At 39.8% G+C, this 20,443-nt stretch overlaps 1 protein-coding gene across 1 annotated transcript in view; it reads left to right on the plus strand.

The window, feature by feature from the left end:
* ncanb (neurocan b) overlaps positions 1-20,443 on the plus strand; it is a gene marked incomplete at both ends in the record, with an annotated part of 116,707 nt that overhangs the window by 38,357 nt on the left and 57,907 nt on the right. Inside the window, one exon of the mRNA XM_079245676.1 lies at positions 15,407-15,523. Within this exon, the coding sequence (XP_079101802.1) occupies positions 15,407-15,523 (117 nt within the window). The remainder of the gene's footprint in view (positions 1-15,406; positions 15,524-20,443) is intronic.

Genomic DNA, 20,443 nt, shown 5'->3' on the forward strand with positions numbered 1-20,443 from the left:
GTCATGGTTTGGGATTAAATGGTGTTGCATACCACTCTGTGCTGACTGAGCACAGGCTCTTTGTATCCCTTTGAGCACAGCAGCCAATGTACTCAAATTGAGCAAGGACACACTGCTGAGGAATCAAGCGGTTTGTGTACATCACTGATTGTTCATTATGATAATCCATACCAGGTTAAATGCAGTGAATTTTATGAAGTCCCTGTCATAAGACTTTTTTTTAACACCATGCAGCTTTTCTGATCAAATTAACCTTTAGCTTCTCAGCCAGATGAATGCTCTTCAAGACAAAAGTGAATTATGGAAACTGCACATTTTATGTATTGACTCCAAATGTTGTCAGCCCATTAAATGGACATTATCACTGGTATAGAAATGGCCAGGTGGTGCTTTTCTCCACCTCCTGGGAGGGTTAGTCAATAATCATCATCCATTGTGATCACTACTAAACAGGGAGAAACCCAGATCACCTTGGCAATGTCAGGCTGGTCTTACACCGGCTGTGCAATATGTGTGTGTGTGTTGCATGTTCAAAACATTGTGATTTTCATTTGGGTTCCTATGTCAACAGATTAGTGTGTTCTGGGCATGTGACAAGAGTTTCTCAGCTGCAGTTTGATTCTTGCTGCATTGCACATTGAGAGTATTGGTGTTTTGTCTCATTTGTGTGTGTGTAGATGAAAGTATTTTTGAAACAATTTTAAGTAAAATATTTAGGTTCGCTGCAAGTAATATCACAGAAAAATGTTGTATATTTGCTTGATTTTGTTTTATTTTTGCAGTTACATTATTAAAAGGTGATTTATGGCCATGAAAGTATACCTACAAGCTACAGCAGAGGCTAATTAACATACATGCATGTTGAAGCACTTCGGCCTCCTTTCTTCAACAAATATTAAAAAGTGAAACTAATACATAACTTGTTACAATTCAGCTTTCTGATCGCCACTTTTTGAATTTTTATCACCAATATTATTCATGATTATATGTATTTATGGTCATTACCAGAGTCAAAACACAACAAAGAGATCAGCAGTTTGAAAGCACAGATACAGCCACAACATAACAGTTCAGGTACCAACACAAAGCACAAAATGTTAACCATGGGACAGGATACGTTCATGCAGCCATTCTGCTGCTCCTCTGTAACAAGTAAACTCCCAAAACTGATTAGACTGCTCACTTCCTCTTATCAAAGATTAGAGGCCACTGAACAACAAGACTGGTCACTGCTTTCTCCTCTACTCTTTCTATGAAGCAGAAATAGCTTTTATTGCAATCAATAGTATCTTTCAACACTAATATCATGCTGCCGCAAGCAAGACTGCCTTTGAGCCAACATGTGCTTTCACCTTGCTTTGGTGCATTATAGTAAATAATACAGTTCATGTACAACATAAGGTTGCAGTAAAAATTGCAAGATTGCAAAGGTGTGCATATTGCAGCAACATTCTAGGTATAAAGCGTATTTAATTTTTCTTTTCTGCAAAAACAGAAGGTGCATGTCATATCTAATCATCCGTATCAGATTTTTACATGAAGCTTCTTCACACTCACCTGTGCAACATTGCCTTGATAGCAAAACTAGGCTAAAACAGGAGCACAAGTAATAACAATCTGTACACTTATTTGACTTGGTAGTTGAATATAAATGAAATATTAAATTAAAAAAACTCATATTCAAACAATAAATTCAATTAATTTTCTTTGTATGTTTTTGCAGTTTTCGCACCCTGCCCCACAACTTGCACAGCTGAATGAGTTGTTACTCCGAAGTAATAATCTAACAACTCTGCTTAACATAAAATCAAGCTGGATTTTCCTCCAAATGTGTAACTTTATTGCACGTTCTATTTTTTAGTGATTAACAAAGTTGTAGATTTACTTCTTTTTCACAAAGCAGTGTGCCCTCAACGCTTATACCTCTGCACGATGTCCTTCATTCCTTCATTGCCACTGCAATGGACCGGCTATGTGTCCATGGTGCATTGTCTCTCACCTGCTCGTTGCTGGGATACGCTGCAGCTTTCCTGCAACCCTGAGTTAGAATAAACAGTATAGAAAGTGGATGAATGGATGTGTCCTTCATCTCTGAGGTTTGCTGTTCTAATGAAATGTTAGATGTATTGAACATTCATGGTTAAACATAGCTGCCTTCAGCCTGGTGAAGAAATGCTACCAACATAGAACAAAACCCAGTGCTGCTTTTCAGACCCAGTCTGTGCCTGCGCTGCCGAAAAGGTCAACACTAGCTTGGATCAGCAGATTGCAGCAACAGGGTTACCCATGTCAAATATGAAGTACTGAATTTGTCCCCACAGTGTTTTCTTCACATGCATATCAATGGACAAAATAATGGTTTCCTGGGAGGGTCATTTTTCTGTCACAACACACACAGATATTAAGGCAAATATTTATTGTTTTGCAAAGTACTTCTGAATGTGCATCTAAATTATTCACCTGAAATTATTCACTGGGAAAATTTTTGCATTGATGGAGCATTTCTGAAGCAAAGTATCTTTTATACCTGATATTTTGGGGGACAAATCAAAGTGTGAACTTTTGTAGGCTAAAGTCAGTGACAAGTTATGGCCCAGAGCCAGTGACCGACCAAAAATCTGTCTCACATTTTTTAGAAATCCAGAAAAAGCAGAGAAAAGCTGTGTTGAAGAGTTTTTTTTTTTTGGTTTTTTTTTAAAAATTGCTTCATAAAAATACTTTATCTTTCTGCCACAACAAAACTGGGTGATGATTCAGCCTCCAGGAGCTTCATCACAGGCAGCTGTATTTTGTTTTGTTTTTTCTGGACTGGATGACCCTGAGCTCCCATTATGGCAGATGAATGACTGGATGTCTTGATTGTTGCTTGTAGCAAATCTGCAGCAAAAAATAAAAACAAGTCTCATGTTGGTTTTTTTTATACATATATTCATATCAAGTAACCCTCTAAAGATCATGTAAAGAGCAAAACATAGTTGTTAAGCGCAGTAGTAAAATCTAAGCTTCATTTTTGTGTTCCCTTAGGCACAGGTGCTTTTTAATCATGTGTTTGTTTTTTTGGCAGGCAGCTTTACGGTCAACAAAACACAACTGTGAAAGAGATTTGAATTTTGGACTGGAAGTTTCCAACGACCACAGCTGTACCCACATCAGCGAAATATGGGGAACATGTGCTCCTTTTAGCTTTTTAGATTAAAGCTTCACAACCAAATAATTAACTGAGGGATAGAAATTAAAGCATTTAGCCAAACGGCTGATGAAACTATCAGCTGTTTGTGGGGTCATTCAGGCTTCTTTATCTCCTCCATTTTATTGTAGAAGTTTTCATTAAGCTTTCTACCTAAACCAGATAAGGTGAGTCACATGTCATCCTATTAAAACACAGAATGTAGTTCTCTTATAAAGTGTTTTATTATTACTATTTATTATTTGAGTCCATTTCTGTGTTGATTGTCAGGCACAGCCTCGGGCCCCTGAGGGTGGGTAGAGTTTGATAAAGCACAGCACAGCATTACCTCTGTGTACTAACATATGGGAGATGATGTGAAGGATGGACAGACACAGGCAGCTTGACAGTGTGGTGTAAAAAAGGATAAAATCCACTGTGAGAAGTCGTTGTGTGGCTGTACAGAGACTAATCTGGGTGGGTTTTGTTGGTAAGTATCACAATTCAGGCCCAATTAGATTAAACTTTAGGAGTCTGCTTCCTTTCGCTGGGAAAATATTTTAATTTTCCATTTCCATGTATCTCAGTCTCTCCAAGAAGATGTCAAAGTCAGGAAACTAACATGCAAATGGAATCTTTTTGTCATTGCGCTGTTTCCGTTACATCTTACTGAGAGAACTGAGTATGAGACATAAGATGATGTGAAAGTGATCACCAGAGATAAGGAGTATGTTATCCCTGTAGCACACCTAATATGAGCTGAAAAGCGGCATCTTTAAACATCATGTTTTCATTCTCCATGTGCTCTTAGACACTGTTCATTAGTGGTTCAGTTCAGTCATACACAGAATCACATGCCACCAAAAATGGAGCCACCTGCTATCAAGGTTAACATCGAAATATATGATTTCAAATTGAAGTATTTTGCAGCTGCAGAGTAGAAGCAGAAGAGAGGATGAGTGCACCCAGCTGGAGTTTTTGAGCTGCCAGATTGCCTGACTGACTTCACTCCCTCGCACTCTCGCTGGCGCTGAAGGCAGAGCGGAGCAGGGGTGTTTGGCTCTCGGCATCAGTCACAACGAATCACGCCGCAGCCAACTCACAGCGGGTGGGAGAGCTGAGGGGTCTCTTCATGTAGGGCATGTCAGACACACCCACAGATCTGTCCCAGCAGTGAAGATTCATAGAGAGTTAAAAATGACAAGTCTCACTGGGAGGAAGGTTGCTAAACACGTACAGGTTGTAGATGGCACGGTGAAATTTGTGAAGATGGAAGGAGAAAGGGGATGTTTGCAAGCTGTAATTGTGGATTAGAGGAATTCTAAGTGCCAAGCTTCTTTCCAGAGTTTTTGCTTGCAGGGCACTTTCAGGTTGTGTGAAGTATTTCTTTGCTGAGTTTTAAACACTTTTCAAGGTAAACCTCTTTCTCCTGCTTGCTTCTGATAATGCACTGCTGTCAGGGCAACTTCTTAAGCTAACCTTTAAAAAAAACATTAAACAGAGAGCATGTTTGTGACATGTGTGAGTATACAGTACCAATGAAAAGTCTTGAGTGTATCTTATATATGTATACATATATGTGTGTGTGTGTGTGTGTGTGTGTGTGTGTGTGTGTGTGTGTGTGTGTGTGTGTGTGTGTGTGTGTGTGTGTGTGTGTGTGTATACATAGATCTGAAGAACACACCCAAATGCCCAAAACCTTGCTGGAATGAAAACAGAGCACATTTCCAGATAATTAATGATGCCACCTTCGTATGGAACTTTACACTCCAGTTTACTTGCAAATGAGGTTAAGGAAGCAAACCTGAAGTGGGTTTTCTGTGGGGAAACATTTCAAAAGTATAATTACAATTCTTTGAGATATTTGCCACAAATATCTGCAGAAAGTTCAACTAAAATTGAATATACAAGCAGTCTGACACAACTGGCCTTCAAATTCCCCAGATACCAATCTGAAGGGATGTGCTATAAACAAAGCTGTCATTTCAACAGAGTTTTTTGGCTCATATTCTGGCTCCGTTGCCGTTCTAGTTGTTAAAACATCTCTGTTTTCCAGTGTTTCCAGTGTCACATCTCAGGCAGAGAGTATCCTACTGTCGTGTATGTTTTTGAATAGGCTTTACAGTTTACATGTCTTTGGTTGTTGTGCTGCCAAGGTAACATATCAAGCAGATGTGTAAAGTAAATTTCAACATCAGGGATATTACCTGTCATCTCTGCTTCATGAAGCCTTGTTATACCTCAGTGACATTTTACTGAATATCCCTCACTGAAAACTGATCAATGATCTGTACGCACCACACACCTTGCTTGACAGCATATTAACCAAACTTCATGTGTCTGTAGCACCATCTATTCCATGACAAGTTAATATATGTGCCACAAAGTTTTCCGTGTGTGTATGAAATATAGTTTAATTTTGTTTTTAAAAGTTTTATGGGTATAAATAATTCTAATCTTATAACATGTTGAAAAAAGGAGTAAACATAGTGGCAACCTCTGGTGGTTCAAAATGAAGCCTATGAGAAGTGCCAAAAAAATTGCAGTTCCCCCCTCATCCACTAGGGGTTCCAAAACAAAGCAAATCCCCATAGAGTCCCATGTTTAAAAGGCCATCTTCACAGCAGAAATAAACACGTTTACAGCCTGGTACAAAAATCCATTTTAGGTTTGATAGGTCAGGTTTACCTTCATGAAAACTGTAGGGAGAGTGAATTGTTTTTTCCTAAACAACTCTATTTAGAAGTAATTTAATTTCCAAATTTTTATCATATTTGGGGGCAGGTCCTTTTGATTGACAGGTACCTGATCTCCTGCTGCAAAAAGGAAGAACGCAGAACAATCACGGTTTTTAACAGCGTGACTTAGCTTCAGCCTATTTACCTCTGTTAGCCAATAACCCCCAGCTGCAGCCTGGAGAATGTGCTCCAGATAACTCAAAAGGTTAAGGACGGATTTTTCTAAAAATTTCAAGAGTTGTTGGAAATGTAAAAATGAAGAACTGAATAAATTTTGGTGGTGATCTGGATCACCGTTTGGTTCCAGGAATTTTTTAAAAGTATTCTTTAACATCGTGCTTGGTGGAGGTTTCCACTCTCCGAGTGCTTTTCTAGTTTCATATTTAACGAGCAACTTCGTCCGCGGCAGGGCGGGTTGTGCATGTGGCTGGGTCTGAGTGTTTTACTGCCACAGGTAAAAATGTTCGTACTTTCCCACCACCTCGATCAGCTGTTTAATTAAAACAATCCGTTTTACCTGCAACAACAAAAACGCGGAACTAACAACATGCTTTATGCTTTTTTCCGTGTTAACGACGCCCACCTCAAATGTCCGAACAATCACACAATACTTCTCGGAGCTCCGCATGAAAAAAGTTCTGCCAGCCCGGTGTGTCGAGAACCTTTCTTCAAACGCGTCCATGAGAACAAAAAGACGTCATTTTCTTCTCGGAGCCTTGAGAAGAGGAAAAAAGTTCTCACTTCTCATGGAGTATGTAACAAGCCTTAGCTAGAGGCAGCTCAGAGTTCGCTCGGTGTCAATCACCCAGCGCCACGCTCACAGCCCCTCTCTCAGCTCCACGTCTTTGCCAACTTTTGCATTTTTCGGGAGAGACAGCACTCATGACTGCCAAGATGGTGATGGAAACCGCCCACCGAGCTTTAATTCAGCTCTTCAGAAACCTATGGGGGACGTCATGAAGGCTCCATCCATCTTTTATATACAGTGTATAGTAACCAGGATGACTTCTTTTACTACCACTCTGACTGACCAGATAATGCTATTTATTTAAAGGTGACTGGAGATGCTCCAAGTGGCGGCGTTGCAACAATGGACCTACAATTTATCTGTCGGTCTCGCTGCACTGGCCTATAGAATTGGACTGTATTGAATTGGTGGCATGTTTCTCCTCCCAGTTTTCTCCAGCTTGATTCAGTGTGACGCTTGGTCCACAAAGTGCTCGCTAAAAGCAAATCGGCCACGTTCTGCTGTCTCAGGCTTCTAGCACTGTAGCTAATACCTGGTGTTATGCTTTCTCATAGCTTGTGTGCGAGCATGCTTGAACAGAGAGGATCTCTGTCTCCGTTTATAGCAATATGGTTTCTGCATGGACGTAGAAATTTAATTCTCAGTGGTATTTCTGCATCTTCACCACTCTGACTGTTTTATACCTAAATAGGGAACTTACATCATACAAATATGAATGCAGCGGGTGCTCTTAGCGTAACTAATAACACAGAACATTCAGAAGAGTCATTTTCCTATGAGTAATTACATCTTTAGTTGTTTCTAATGATAATTATCAGATTGGAAGAACAAGTGTTCAAAGCAACCAACTGCAGCCAACATCCAGTGCCGTTTTCACTCCTGGACTCGCTTCACACAGACACCTACAAATGTGTATGTTGAGCTAGGAAAAGGGCCCAGCATGTGGTCAGACAAACAGAAATAGCAGCTTCCTCCCCTGCAGTGCTCATCAGTCCTACTTTGTTGAGGCTGCTCTGCTCAGGTTCAGTACGATAATCCCATCCCACACCTGCTCCATGTGTGCATCATTCCTTTAAGATGAACACATTCCCAAGTGTTACAGGGGGCACAGTTGACTTCCCATCAGTTCTTGGAGCACTCTGGGGTTGCTTTGATTGCCTGATTAGCCACTAAAGAGGTGAGTAGTGAAGCAAGCGGTAGTTTTAGAGCCACATATTGTGATTGATCATCTCTCGACCTGTAAAGATGGATGGCTTCACAGAGTGAGATTTTGGCCTTTTACAGACAAAAGCTTATTATGTGGGAATATTTTGGGGCAATACCATGACACACAACAGATTTATGTTTTAAAAATACTGCACTGGATATATAACACAGCTGAAGCAGCATGTGGCCATGACCTGCACCTTTCTTTGCTGAATTTCAATTTCTCTTTTGTTAGTCTTCCATTAATTTGTATTTAATAGCAAAGTTATTATTGATGCTAAGTCTGCTACGTATGGGAGCATAATGTTCTTTAAACCCATTTAGTTTAATCCTTACAGCTCATATACTGTAGAGTAACTCTGAAGACCTGAAGATGCTACAGTTTAAAGCAGAGAAGAAAGACTTTGAAAAAAAGAAACCAATTCCATTAAGCCTTGACCCTTCAGATATAACTTCTGACTTGTGCGACTCTGCATTAGACTTTTAAATTGAGCGCAGGAAGCCTGTTGTCAGCGAGTCGAGGCATGCAGACCCTCCTACTGTGGGTAAGACCTTGATGGCTGAGATCTTAGTGTAAAAGTATAAATTGTCTGACCCTGCAGACTGACTGTTAGAGGATATTCTGACATCATCTGCAGATATCAGCGCTGCTTCTCCAACAAGTACGTTTAACCTCTGTCTATCTTAGTCTCTTCTTCTGTCTTTTTTGTGACTTTTTCTTTTTTCTCACACATAACTCACCTTTGTAAATGGATCGCTTTGAAGTAATCCAAGACCGCACCATCTCTTTGCCAGAGACGAGTCTTATCTACTTTCCTGCTGAAAAGGGTCTCGTATTTCCTTGCTGTGTGTTGGACTCGTGGTGGCAGAAATTGAAGCTCATCTGCAGTGAGTGAGTTGCCTGTTCTGTGGGATGCTGACACATGAATAATACTCCATCCTGTGAGTGTGCTGGCATCAGTCCATCTTGTCAGAGGAGAGGTTGAATTTGGAAGTCATGCAGGTCAGACAGACCATACTGTGAGACTTTGGCCAAACAAAAAAGTCAGCCAACTGTTTGCACTGCTTTTTATTTATTCATGCAATTCAGACAATATTTAATCAGTTTCAAATCCAATTTCCCTTTTTATACAACAAATATACTGTTTTCATTGGTGAGACCTGCGAACATAATAATATTTTTAATGTTACCAATTACATTTCTGCTTTTTCTACTGAGATAATCCAAAATTAGCCTATGAGGGAAGTCCTTAGAGTTTGTTCAAATTCAATGCAATGAATGATTGAGTTTTTGATGTTTTCTGTTGAATGGCACAATTAGCCTTAACTGTTTAAATCACAGGCAATGGCTCCAAGAAGCCACAGCGTTTACATTTTAAAAAATAAATCTGCTGTAGAAATCTCATTTGTTTCAAAAACCACAATATGACATCTTGGGCATATGCAAATTTGGGCAAACGTGTTTACCGTCTGGTAAGACAAAGTTTAAATATCTACAACCTTCAGGAATAAGTTTTCATGTCTTCTTGACACCACCTTTAGTTTAAAGGGGTCCTATTATGGTATTTGGAGTTTTCTGAGCTTTCTACAGTGTTACAGTGTTGAATCCTCATCAGATATGTGAATGGCACTGTTTTTTATCACCTAAAGGCATGTTTGAGTTTGAGTTCCAGCACTCTCTCCGTTTGGTTTCCATGGCGATGAAAAACGCGTCGTTTTTTTCTACTTCGACATCCTTGTGACGTCCCGGGGGATAAGGTTCGGTGATTGGTTACCTTCTACTGGTTAACAAGGGCATGTACAAATACATCAGGCGGGTGGAAAACGTGGGATAAAGTTATTTCCAACGATGGCTGCTGAGTTTACCAAAGAGACATCCTGCTGCATTCGTTGCTGTGGGTTGCTGTTTTCCACTTTGTTTTCAGGGTCTGATTCAGGTTCCAACATGTAGGGCTGTATGCTGTGTTGACATTGTCTTTTGTGTTTTTTATTGAGTTCATATTAGCCTAATCCTTGTGTTTATGAGATGTTACAATGACGACGAAAGCAGTTGCGGTGCGCACTCCCGATGTAGTGCAGTGGCGGGAGGCGGGGCTTAATGCGGAAGAGTCTCAATCCACTCGTTTTGCCCGCAGGCTGATCTGACAGCCTACGGAGAGGGTCGGTCTGAAGTAAATAAAGCCATTTGTGACCATAACTAGATCAATCCCAGCCCTTCTGGGCTCAGAAATAAAAATAAATTAGCCTGAAATGCACATAATAGTTCCACTTTAAAGCAAAATTACATAAGTCTCAGACCTTAGAGCTCTGCGCTTCTGACTCATTCTGATCGTACACTGACATTCATTATGCACACCCCTGGAACTGTCAGTGCCTTTCACTGTACCAAGGCTGAGAAACCACACTTCACAACTTATTTTTTTTTCCAGCTCAGAGCACCACAAGACAGCTGTTTTGCGCTTTATGGTGCTGCGTCACACACCAGCAACTGGATATTATTTTGGACACGCAGTGGCTGATTCTGCAACTAAAACCCTGATGGAGCCACTTCCACAGATGCATAATTTAACCTTTCGTAACTCATACAACACATGTCTCTAGTCATCATGCAAGTGACAAAATGAATATTTCACACTGCAGACTCATAGATGCTTCACTAGAATCACCACAGCCGCATTTAAGACCATACTTTGAAGTTTAGCTCCGCCATTCATATGGCTCTAACCATTCTGCTTGCTTAGCGATGTAGTGTAGCATTAAATTTTAACGGTGCAGCTCTTGCTGGGCTCAGGTGATGGCTTATCACGCTCATGGAGGGGGAACACTTGAACAGACTGAGGCATGATCTCTGTCTCAGCAAAGCTATTACAAGCTTCAGTGAGTCTAGGCACAGCCACACGGTGGGTGATAAGCAGGTGTACATACAGTAAATGTAAGTGCGTATGTGTGCAGTTTTGCTGTGGGGGGTTGTGTGTGGCTCTGTGTGTGTGTGTCACTTGTTTATTCATGCAGAGTTCAGTGTTTCTGTCAGCACAACCTTTTCTGCAGGCTTTTATTAAGGTGAGTTAGCAAACCCCTCAGATTAGGAGTTTATAGGATCACAACATATCCCAAAGCCCGATGCTCCTTTATGGCTCGTTCAGAATACTTGGTAAGTGCTTCCTAAATACACCTTAAATAATTTCTGTCCTGAGAGGATTAGAAACGTCTCAAGATGACCTCATTGAGCATGTTGTCACACCGCAGAACATATTTCACAAAGCCCTCTCAGGACTGAAAAGCTGTCGCCATGTCTGCTCATTGTCAGGAAAGATGAGGTATCTGTGGTTATATAGTTACCGTATGAAATTGTGTAACGCTGCAGACCTCAGCCTCAAAAGGCTGAAACTCTGCAATTTACGGTTTCTTTCCTTCACTGCTTTGCCTTTCTTCATTAATCTATCTCATCCAGTGCTACATAGACATGTCTTTTTACCCGCGCTGGAACTTCCTCTATTCCTCTCTCCATGTGTGAAAGACAGACACAAAGTAGGGGATAGAAGAAGCGACCTATTTAAAGACCAGTGTGTAATTAATCATAAGCTAGCAGCCAGCATTAAGAGAGGAAGAAATGTACGATAACTTCCTCTGTGACTCTCTGTCCCTCCCTACATCTCTCCCCCTCTCTGAGCCTCTCCTTACTAAATTTTAATTCTCTCCTCCTGTCTTTCCTGTGGACCTGATCATCTCTCCTCCTTCTTTCTGTCTCTTGGGCTCTTCTTAAGCTGGTTTCCACTTGCATATTAATCTGCATGTATATATAAACTCACAATCCTTCCAAAGTACAAGCAAAATGCCTTCCAAAGAAACAGCAAATCAGAGAAAATAAACTTTTCTCATATGATGTCATGCGGCGACTCGGTTGGAGTTTTTCTTTTTATGCAGAACATTTCTTTGGACTGAGATGTTGCCTGCAGTCACGCAGTCCATACCTATGGTTCTCCCACAACATCCTATTGTTTGTGGACAGATGGTGAAAAGCACGGTCTCGTTTGTGTGTAATAAGTCGTTACTAATCGTCTGCATATTGGATCAATGCCTTGTTCTGCTGGAGCTCTGCTCTCTGTATTACGACAGACAGGACAGTCACCATTTATCACTGCAGGTAGGTGGTGGCTGAGGAAAGGTCCTTTTTGAAGTCATTATGAAGGCAATTTTGCTGAAACGTATTAAATTATGTTGAGAAATGGAATCCTTTGTGCAGGAGTGGAACCAACAGGAGTACACTTCAAAAGTTTTTCATGGTATAAACACATTTTCTTTCACACATAAATTGATTGAGTGCTCAAGATTTGCTAAAATTTTTCTCTTAAAGAGCTTCTGGGATTTTTTCATGTTACTGTCAACTCTCATGGCGACAAAGAGCAGTCATGTGTGGCATTAATGCAGACTGCTATGCAAGCTGAAGCTGCTGTATTAATCTCTAGTGTGAGTGACAAGTGGGGACAGTCATGAAAAGTTCACCTTTTTGGCTCCTGAAGCCATCGCTGAAAGGCTGATTCAGTTCCCAGCTGTCATCAACACACTCTTTACCCCTGCAGCAGATACATGTCTGTTATACTGGAGAGAAATTTCCATGACTGAGACGTTATACTGATACTTCATGTAGAAATATTCAGAAAGATCTGTGGCTCTATTTTGGGGAGAAAGTTCAACTTGTGTGATTGAGAGTTCACAAATACATTTTGAAATAATCAAATTTAAACATAAAAACATTGTTTGAGTTTATAAAAGAAACAATCATTTGTGATATTTATGTACTTGCAACTTTTGTAAAATTTTAGTTCAATCCAATTTAGTTTAGCTTTATTTGTATATTGCCAATTTGCAACAAAGTCATCTTCATTTACTTATACAGACAGTTAAATACGATTCACTGTGTAGTTGAATTACAATCCAGAGCATACAATGATCCACTGTAGTCCAGTTTATATTAACTGTGTTTATTTAAGTCATTCATTCCTTCGTTTTCTATACCGCTTAATGCAATTCAGGGTCACGGGGAAGCTGTCCCAGCAATTAGCAGGCAAGAAGCAGGGTGCACCCTGGACTGGTCTCCAGTCCATCACAGTCATTTAAATCAGTGCATGAAAAGAAAATTTGCTTAGCTAAGGACAAAAACAGGTCACATTGAATCTTCCTATTTGCAGCATACATGGAGTAACATTATAAAGTAAAAACGCCATTTTAACAATCTGGAAAAGCCTCCAGCAGATGCAGAATCAGGAAGAGCAGCCATCTGCTTCTGCAGGTTGGAAATAAAAAGAGCACATTTGCCCCTGTCATGAACAAACTGGCATCTAGTGTCGGCTCTAACTTGAGACATCTCTTTGAATATGCCAATTACGCATGTACAAACTGGTAATACAAACGCACATAACATACACTACCGTTTTATTATTTATTGTTCCAAAATTGGGTCAAAGAGTAGTAGTGCAGTGTGGAATACAAGGCAAGCACAGCGTATAGGAAACAAGCCTCATTCTGGCAGTCAAGCTGGGTGGTAGAAAGCTGATGATTCGGACATGTTTTGCAGCCACACGACTCCTTGGTGACTGAGTCACCGCAGAACAATTGCATGAAATGAAATGAAAATGAAAGACGTGAGAAGAAAAGAATGTTTATATAGTACAGAGAGAAATCCAATGGAGGGAAAGTAAACATTTATTTCTTACTGGATTATTTGTGTGAGCAAGTTCTGCTCAAACTACTTTAAAAGAAAAATAACTAATAATAGGGGTATTAAGTGTACCTCTGTTGTATATAAATACAATGGGCATACGCTTTGACAACATACAGCGGTCTGAAGCCAAAATGGAAACCATGGCACGTCATTATGATCGTCTTTGAAACCCATCTGCTGTGAAGTAATGTAATAAGTAAATGCACACAATGCATTGCAGTGTAAGTACAACACTAGACACATGCAGACAAATGCTTCATAGTTCTGTGCACTCTACTGATGAAAGGAGAGCACAAAATTAAATTACACACCAAGCAGATAACATTGCATTCATTCGATTTCATTTCTGTGGAACTTAATGAATGCAATGTAGTCGGTTAATTAAATGGCATCATAATGTAAGAATCTTTGAGTATAAAACAATAGGAGGATTTAAACGTCGTGATGTGGATCCAAGTGAGATTTAGGCTGTAGATATGTTTTCTTGCTCTGACAACTGGAGCTGGTTTCTGCAGATCAATATAGGAAAGAACAGTTTGGGTGAATACATGTCTTCTTACACCCGATATGAAATGTTCAGGAAAACCGTTCTTCCCTGATAATTCATCTTTAAAATCAGATTTTATCGTATTTCTGCTTTAGGCTACTTTTATAGCTGAAGTATGAAACATCATTGACTGTCAGGACAATCCCAGTCAAACTGCAGATATAAATGTGTTCCTGTAATGTTTACAGGTTTACTATAACTGTCATTTCAATATTTTGTCAGCTTGCTTTCACCTGTAATAGATGCATGATAGCAAGTCCTCTTTTCTTCTCTCTCCATTTCCTCAACACTTTGACATGATTTAAACCAACTTGACTCTCATATGCATCCTATTCTGTATGTATTCCCCCTTTTTTTTAAAACAACTTTTAAGTTATGTATTTTTTAGAGCACATAATGCTGTTTTTTTCCCCTTCCTGATTCTGAATTAAGAAATAATGTTGTCTCTAATGGGTTTCCTTTTTCTGCGAATCACTTTTATGCATTTTCAAAGACAGCCTTTCCAGCATCTCTCCCACTAACCCCTTCTGCAGGGGTGGGAGTCTAACTCACACCTACATTCTATCACTATAGCATGCAATGAGTGAGGCAAGCATCCAGAGATGCACACACAAATGTTTGCACAAGCATGCATGCATAAATACTCTCAGACACACCAAAACAAGAGTATTTCCAGACTTTAAGGAAAAGTGCATTGTGTGTTCAGCACAGCATCTCCACTCATACGTTATTAAGTAAGTGTGGGTGTGATTATGGAGAAGACAAAGTGTATTAGATGGCCTGACAGATTGTGTCAGGGATTGCAGTCCTATCAGGATTGGATAATAAAAAGACACTTAATCTAGCCATTTCCCAACAGTCCCTCTTTGCAGACAGAATAAAAAATCTTGATAATCACTCTTTGCTCTAGCCATCCTTGTCAAAGTCTCCCCCTCCCCATGTCCCATCGTAAAATTTAAGAGCAGTAATTACGACTTAATCTTCTCATGCTCCACCGTTCATCCACCAAAACATTTTCCATGAAGAGACACAAGAGTTACAGTCTAGCAACATAAACTGTGTTCATTACCTTCACTGCAATGCATTAATGTGAGATAGAAACAGGTTCCAGATTGCATGAGAGGTGTTGTCTAGCTGATTGATGTGGGCTTTGACTGTTCAGCAGGATCTGTAGAAAGTCAAAGAATTAGGTCCAAGTCTGTCTGCTGTCAGAATAATACCATGACTTGTTTCTGCCTTAAACTCTGTCTCTTTTTTTTTGTACCATCTCTCTTTACAGTGGAGAATAACCCATGCCAGACGAACCCTTGTCTACATGGTGGGAGCTGCCTGCAAGAGGGTGATGGCTATAGCTGCTACTGTCCTCCAGGCTTCTCTGGAGAGAGCTGTGAAATCGGTGAGTCACTGCCTGGTTGGGTCCGAGGGCTGAAACCTTGCAGGTCAGCAGCTGCAGACACATGCTGTGTCACCGTAGCAGAAGGGGACCAGAGGCAGGCATATGCCGAGCTAACATTGAACAGATGCACTCTACTGTGGAGTGAATTCATGAGGAAAACGCCAGCTTTTCTCTGCGGGGTGTGTTCCCGTCTGTGTTCAGGACTGCGGATCCAATCTAACACTGGCTGCTTTGCTGGCAGGTCCAGCAGTTTTGGATCAAGCTCCCTGATTGAAAGGAAAAAGGGAATATCCATATGTTGCAAGTCAGTCATTTGTGCCAGAGGCTGTTGAAGGTGTACGCGCTCAACTGCGTATGTGATCATTTCTATGCGAGTGTGTCCTCACCTCCTGCCCCATGAGCAGGAGGTAGCTCATCTTTCCACTCAGTTGTGTGATGGGAGAGTGTGGCTGTCAGGAAATGATGCTGCCGTGATTTGTGTGTGTGCGTTTGCGTGTGTGTGACAGAGATATACAAGGACACACTGGCCACAGAGGAGATTTGAGCTCGGTGAGGGGTGGAGTAGCTGATTAAAGCAGGGTGGCAATAGCACATGCTTCTGTGAATGAGGAGAGGCAGAAATGGAAGGAAAAGAAAGGTAGATGTGGAAGAAAATCATGCAAAAAAAAAAAAAAGATTATGCATCTCAATTTCCAAGCTAAGAGGACAAAATGATCACATTTCTGTTTTTAATTTGACTCACATAACAGCAAGGATTAGCTCACACCTTTCAGCACAGAGCCTTCCGCAGATGGTCCTAATGTGTACAAAGTCATTCATGCAATCAGCGGAAGGCGACAAAGACTTCAGAGAATGGGTCTTGACTTAATTAATAGGGACCCAATTATTTCAAGTGTCAATAATTCATCATGATTGTCACCAGCTAGACTGTCAATTAACACAAATTGCTTAAATCTACTTAAAATTTTCAATCTATAGAACATTAAGAATAAATTTATTACTAAATCAAAAATGATGTCATAGTGTTACTGACTACATGTCGCACAAATGGTGCAGGAATCTGTGTTTGGTTACGTTGTTGTTATTTGCCTGTAAATCTTAAACTGTGTTTATTACCTTCACCAGTTTGGCAGTGGATGTTGTGTTTTGCTGGTGTTTATCTGTGTGCCTGTTTGTCTGTCTATTAGCAACTACTACTGGACAGATTTTCATGACTGTTGAGAATGACTGTCTGACAATGGACCTTGGTCCAACTTAGATTTCTTTACATTTCGATTGTGATTTGGATCACCATCTGGATCCAGGAATCTTTTGAGGGATTTTTTTTTATCATTGTGAGAAAGAGCCATTTTCAATAACTCGACCATAAATGGTCAGGATGCTTGGCCAAAAAATACATAAGTTCCTGACAGATTTTACAAGATCTCAAAGATCATATATGGAAATATGGATCTCAGCAAAATTCTGGGTACAATGATCCAGAAAATGCAAAATCATAGAATATTCTTTACTAAGAGAAGAAATTAAGATTTAACAACCTCCAAAATAAAGCCAAGACACTGTGGATTCATTGTTAATTTATGCAGAAATCTAATTGTATATGTGTATAAAATGAATGTTGGACAATAACACCGACTGGAAATCACAATATACTGGAAATTTAACAATTTACCTCTTCAACGGTAGCCTGAGTAGCATGCAGGAGATCCAGACACAGCCACAACATTCTTGTACCTGCTGGTTTCCAGCACTGGCACACAATGATGACTTCCCATTTTTCTACCTCTACCTGTTGCAAATCAGCCCATTGGTTGTATTGGTCACTGTGGTACAAACAGCACCAAGCTTTTCCTACAGTGGCATTAAGGTCATGACAAGGCAGGCCATTCCTTCCTCCCTATTCCCAAATTCTGGGGGTAGTCTCTGGTAAACCCCACTCTGTAGGGACGAGCAATGTCATCTTGGAGGACAGTTTGGTCCTGCACAATGTGAATAGCTTTCTCTTTATCAGTGAGAGACATGCCGCCCCACACCCTCACTCCCCATCAAAAGCTGTTGCCCTTCTGGTTCAGCAATCAGTACAGGAGTCTCCCTGTCTTCTCCACACGTTGACCTTTCGATCACAAACCATGAGAAGGGTTGATCCGCACAGGTGTTGCTAATCAGGTGCCAATAAGGCACATGATCGTCTGGGGTACCAGGAGCTCAAAACAAGACTCAGCCACAGAACAAAGCTGAAATGCCAGAGAAGAGTTGGTAAGTTTGGCAGTGGTACAATCCCACAAACTCCACTTTCCTCCTCCTAAAAATATATTGTTCTTCCAAATGTGGCACCATTTAAAAGTTAAACAGGCTTTCTGGTGGTATAAGATTTATTGCCAAGAACTCTTGTTATAGCAAAGAACAAGCTTGACCTGAGAGGTCAGGATGATGAATGGCTTCAGGAGTGTTTGTGACTGCATATAAGATATAGAGCATGCAAATTACATAGATTTACCTTCAGTTTATAAAGTCTCTAATAATGTCCTTTGCAGTATGAATACAACTGAATAGTTTGGTGTTTATTGTATTCATGCTGCATCTTTACATGCAAAGGTGTTGTTAGCTGTTTGGTGTGTCTGTTAGATTTTTGGTTATACACTCCACAGAGGGTTTAATTGTGGAAGCATAACAATTAACACAGTTGTTATGCATAACATAACACGGTGGCTGTTAACAGTGTTTTCACTCTGACACATTGATTGTGGATGCTGGTCAAATAGTTGTGGGCTGAACCAAAGGGAAGAAAATAGAAATGAAATTGACTGAACACAGGATTTGTCTTGTGATATAACTCGAGCACACACACACACACACCCACTCTCCTTTGACTTGGCTTTTCTTTTACCATTTTTCCATTTCAGTTTTTGGTAAAGATAAATGTATTTTTACTCTTTTCTATAGTTTTTATTGTTAAATATCTGCCACTTCGAGCTTGGTGATCCATATCGATCCATATAGAGAAGAGAGGTCGAGTTGCAGGTTTTGGGGTCATTACTTATAGAAAGAGGTCAAAGTTCAGAAGGCAAGGGTCAAGAAGGGCACATTGTCTTTCTATCAATAACCTTTAAAGCTTGGCCCAAAAGCGATGTTTAGGAGGGCTTAAATCGGTAATCGATCAACCATTTGCCATTGGATCAATAATTTGTGATGAATGCATGTTGAGAGCATGTATTACACACATGTACGTAATGATTTCCTGTAGTTGATTTAGTTTGGCTTTGTTATTAAGGTAGTTACAAACAATGGTTTAGAGCCCACTGCATGAAATGACTTATTCTAGTCATAATGTTGGAGAAAAAGATGTTTTTTTCTGTATAATATATGCTGGTAAAAACATTGCTTTTCATGTGTCTCATCTGGCTCTCTTGTGTCGGCGTAGTTTAATTGCCTTCCCCAACAATCTCCATGTGTTGTAATGTTGATTATACTGCAAGTATCCACACGGCTGATGATTTTTTTTTTTTTTTTTAATACAATCACTGAAGACAAAGTGGTTAATAGCTTACAACAGCAAGTGCTTGACCACAATTTTTCCACAATATTCTTCAGGAAGAGAAATACTGGCAGGAAGAATATGACTCAGAAACTGTGTTTCAAAACATATACTAGCAATAAATAAATAAAACAATGCACTACCATTTGGACTTTCAAATGGATTCCGGTCCACATGAAATGGTAACCTGCAGAAAGCAAAACAACTTCAAAAGACTTTAAAGTCTGACTGTCTCCTAGATTTTGAATTATTTAGGTGATGTATTGATTTTTTGCATTTCTACTGTGGATTTACCTCAGACATCTCTGTTAACGGTCTTTTAGTCTTGCTTTGTGTGCTTATTCATGTCTGTCAGTAACGACACCTGGGCAGTAATAAATCTAATGATGCCAAAAATCTAAGCACTAGATTTAGCTTCTTTTCTTTTTTTTTTTACTGATAAGGTGTTGCAGTTGGGGAAGTTAACTTTCTGCTGATTTATGAGCCGCTGCCTGGCAGTTTCATAGCCATGTGTTGTGATACAGAAAGTAATTATATTGTCCTTTCTGCACAGCTAGGATCAACATTTGTTTATAGGCGTAAAATTTGATCCGAAACATAACAAAAGTGCCCCTGTGGGATTTTACTGCTGTTGAATGTAAAGATGAAATACTCAAATATGTCAGTCTTTATGCCTCTCGTCTTTCATTTGGTTTACATAAATGAAAGATATATTTAAAAAAAGGGCCTCACAAAGCAGAATCCTAAAAACAAAAACAACATATGGACGCATAGCAGAGACGTCTCACTCAATCATGTCCTATGACCCAGTAGAAGTGTGTAATTGTGTCTTTTTCTGCAGAGACAGATGGTTTACTGTAATGTTATTGTTTACATGAGCTCTATAATATAACCACTGTGAAACAGTTCATTCAATTAGGTTTATTACATCTGTTTTATCTGTGTATTTCGTGCATCTCTTTTTCATTCTGTGAACACTTCAGTGCAGGAGACAAGTCTATACGTTTTAAAGGCTAAATTTACAGATAGTAAATCACGGACATGAATTTAAAAAGGAAAGAAATGATCGTTACATTTACAAAACTCCACAACAGCTATAATGGCTAATGGAAAAATGAACTTTCTCTCAGATAGTACATCCAACCACAGTATTTCCACTTGTATATATTTGTAAGTCTTCTAAAGACTGTTTTGTAAAGAGAAACTCAGCATGTTTATTCTGACTCACTAATTGTGAACTGTTTGAAAGCTGTATTCTCATCTGCTTTGTGTGTGTTCCCATTTTCAAAAAGAGCAAAACGACCTAAAAAAGAAAATCTACATTTAAAAAGTGGTCAATTTGAACAAAGACTTTGATTAAGTAATAGGCAAGCCACAGTTCTTCC

Source organism: Telmatherina bonti (assembly GCF_933228915.1).
Source record: "Telmatherina bonti genome assembly, chromosome: 8".
NCBI classification, from domain to species: domain Eukaryota; kingdom Metazoa; phylum Chordata; class Actinopteri; order Atheriniformes; family Telmatherinidae; genus Telmatherina; species Telmatherina bonti.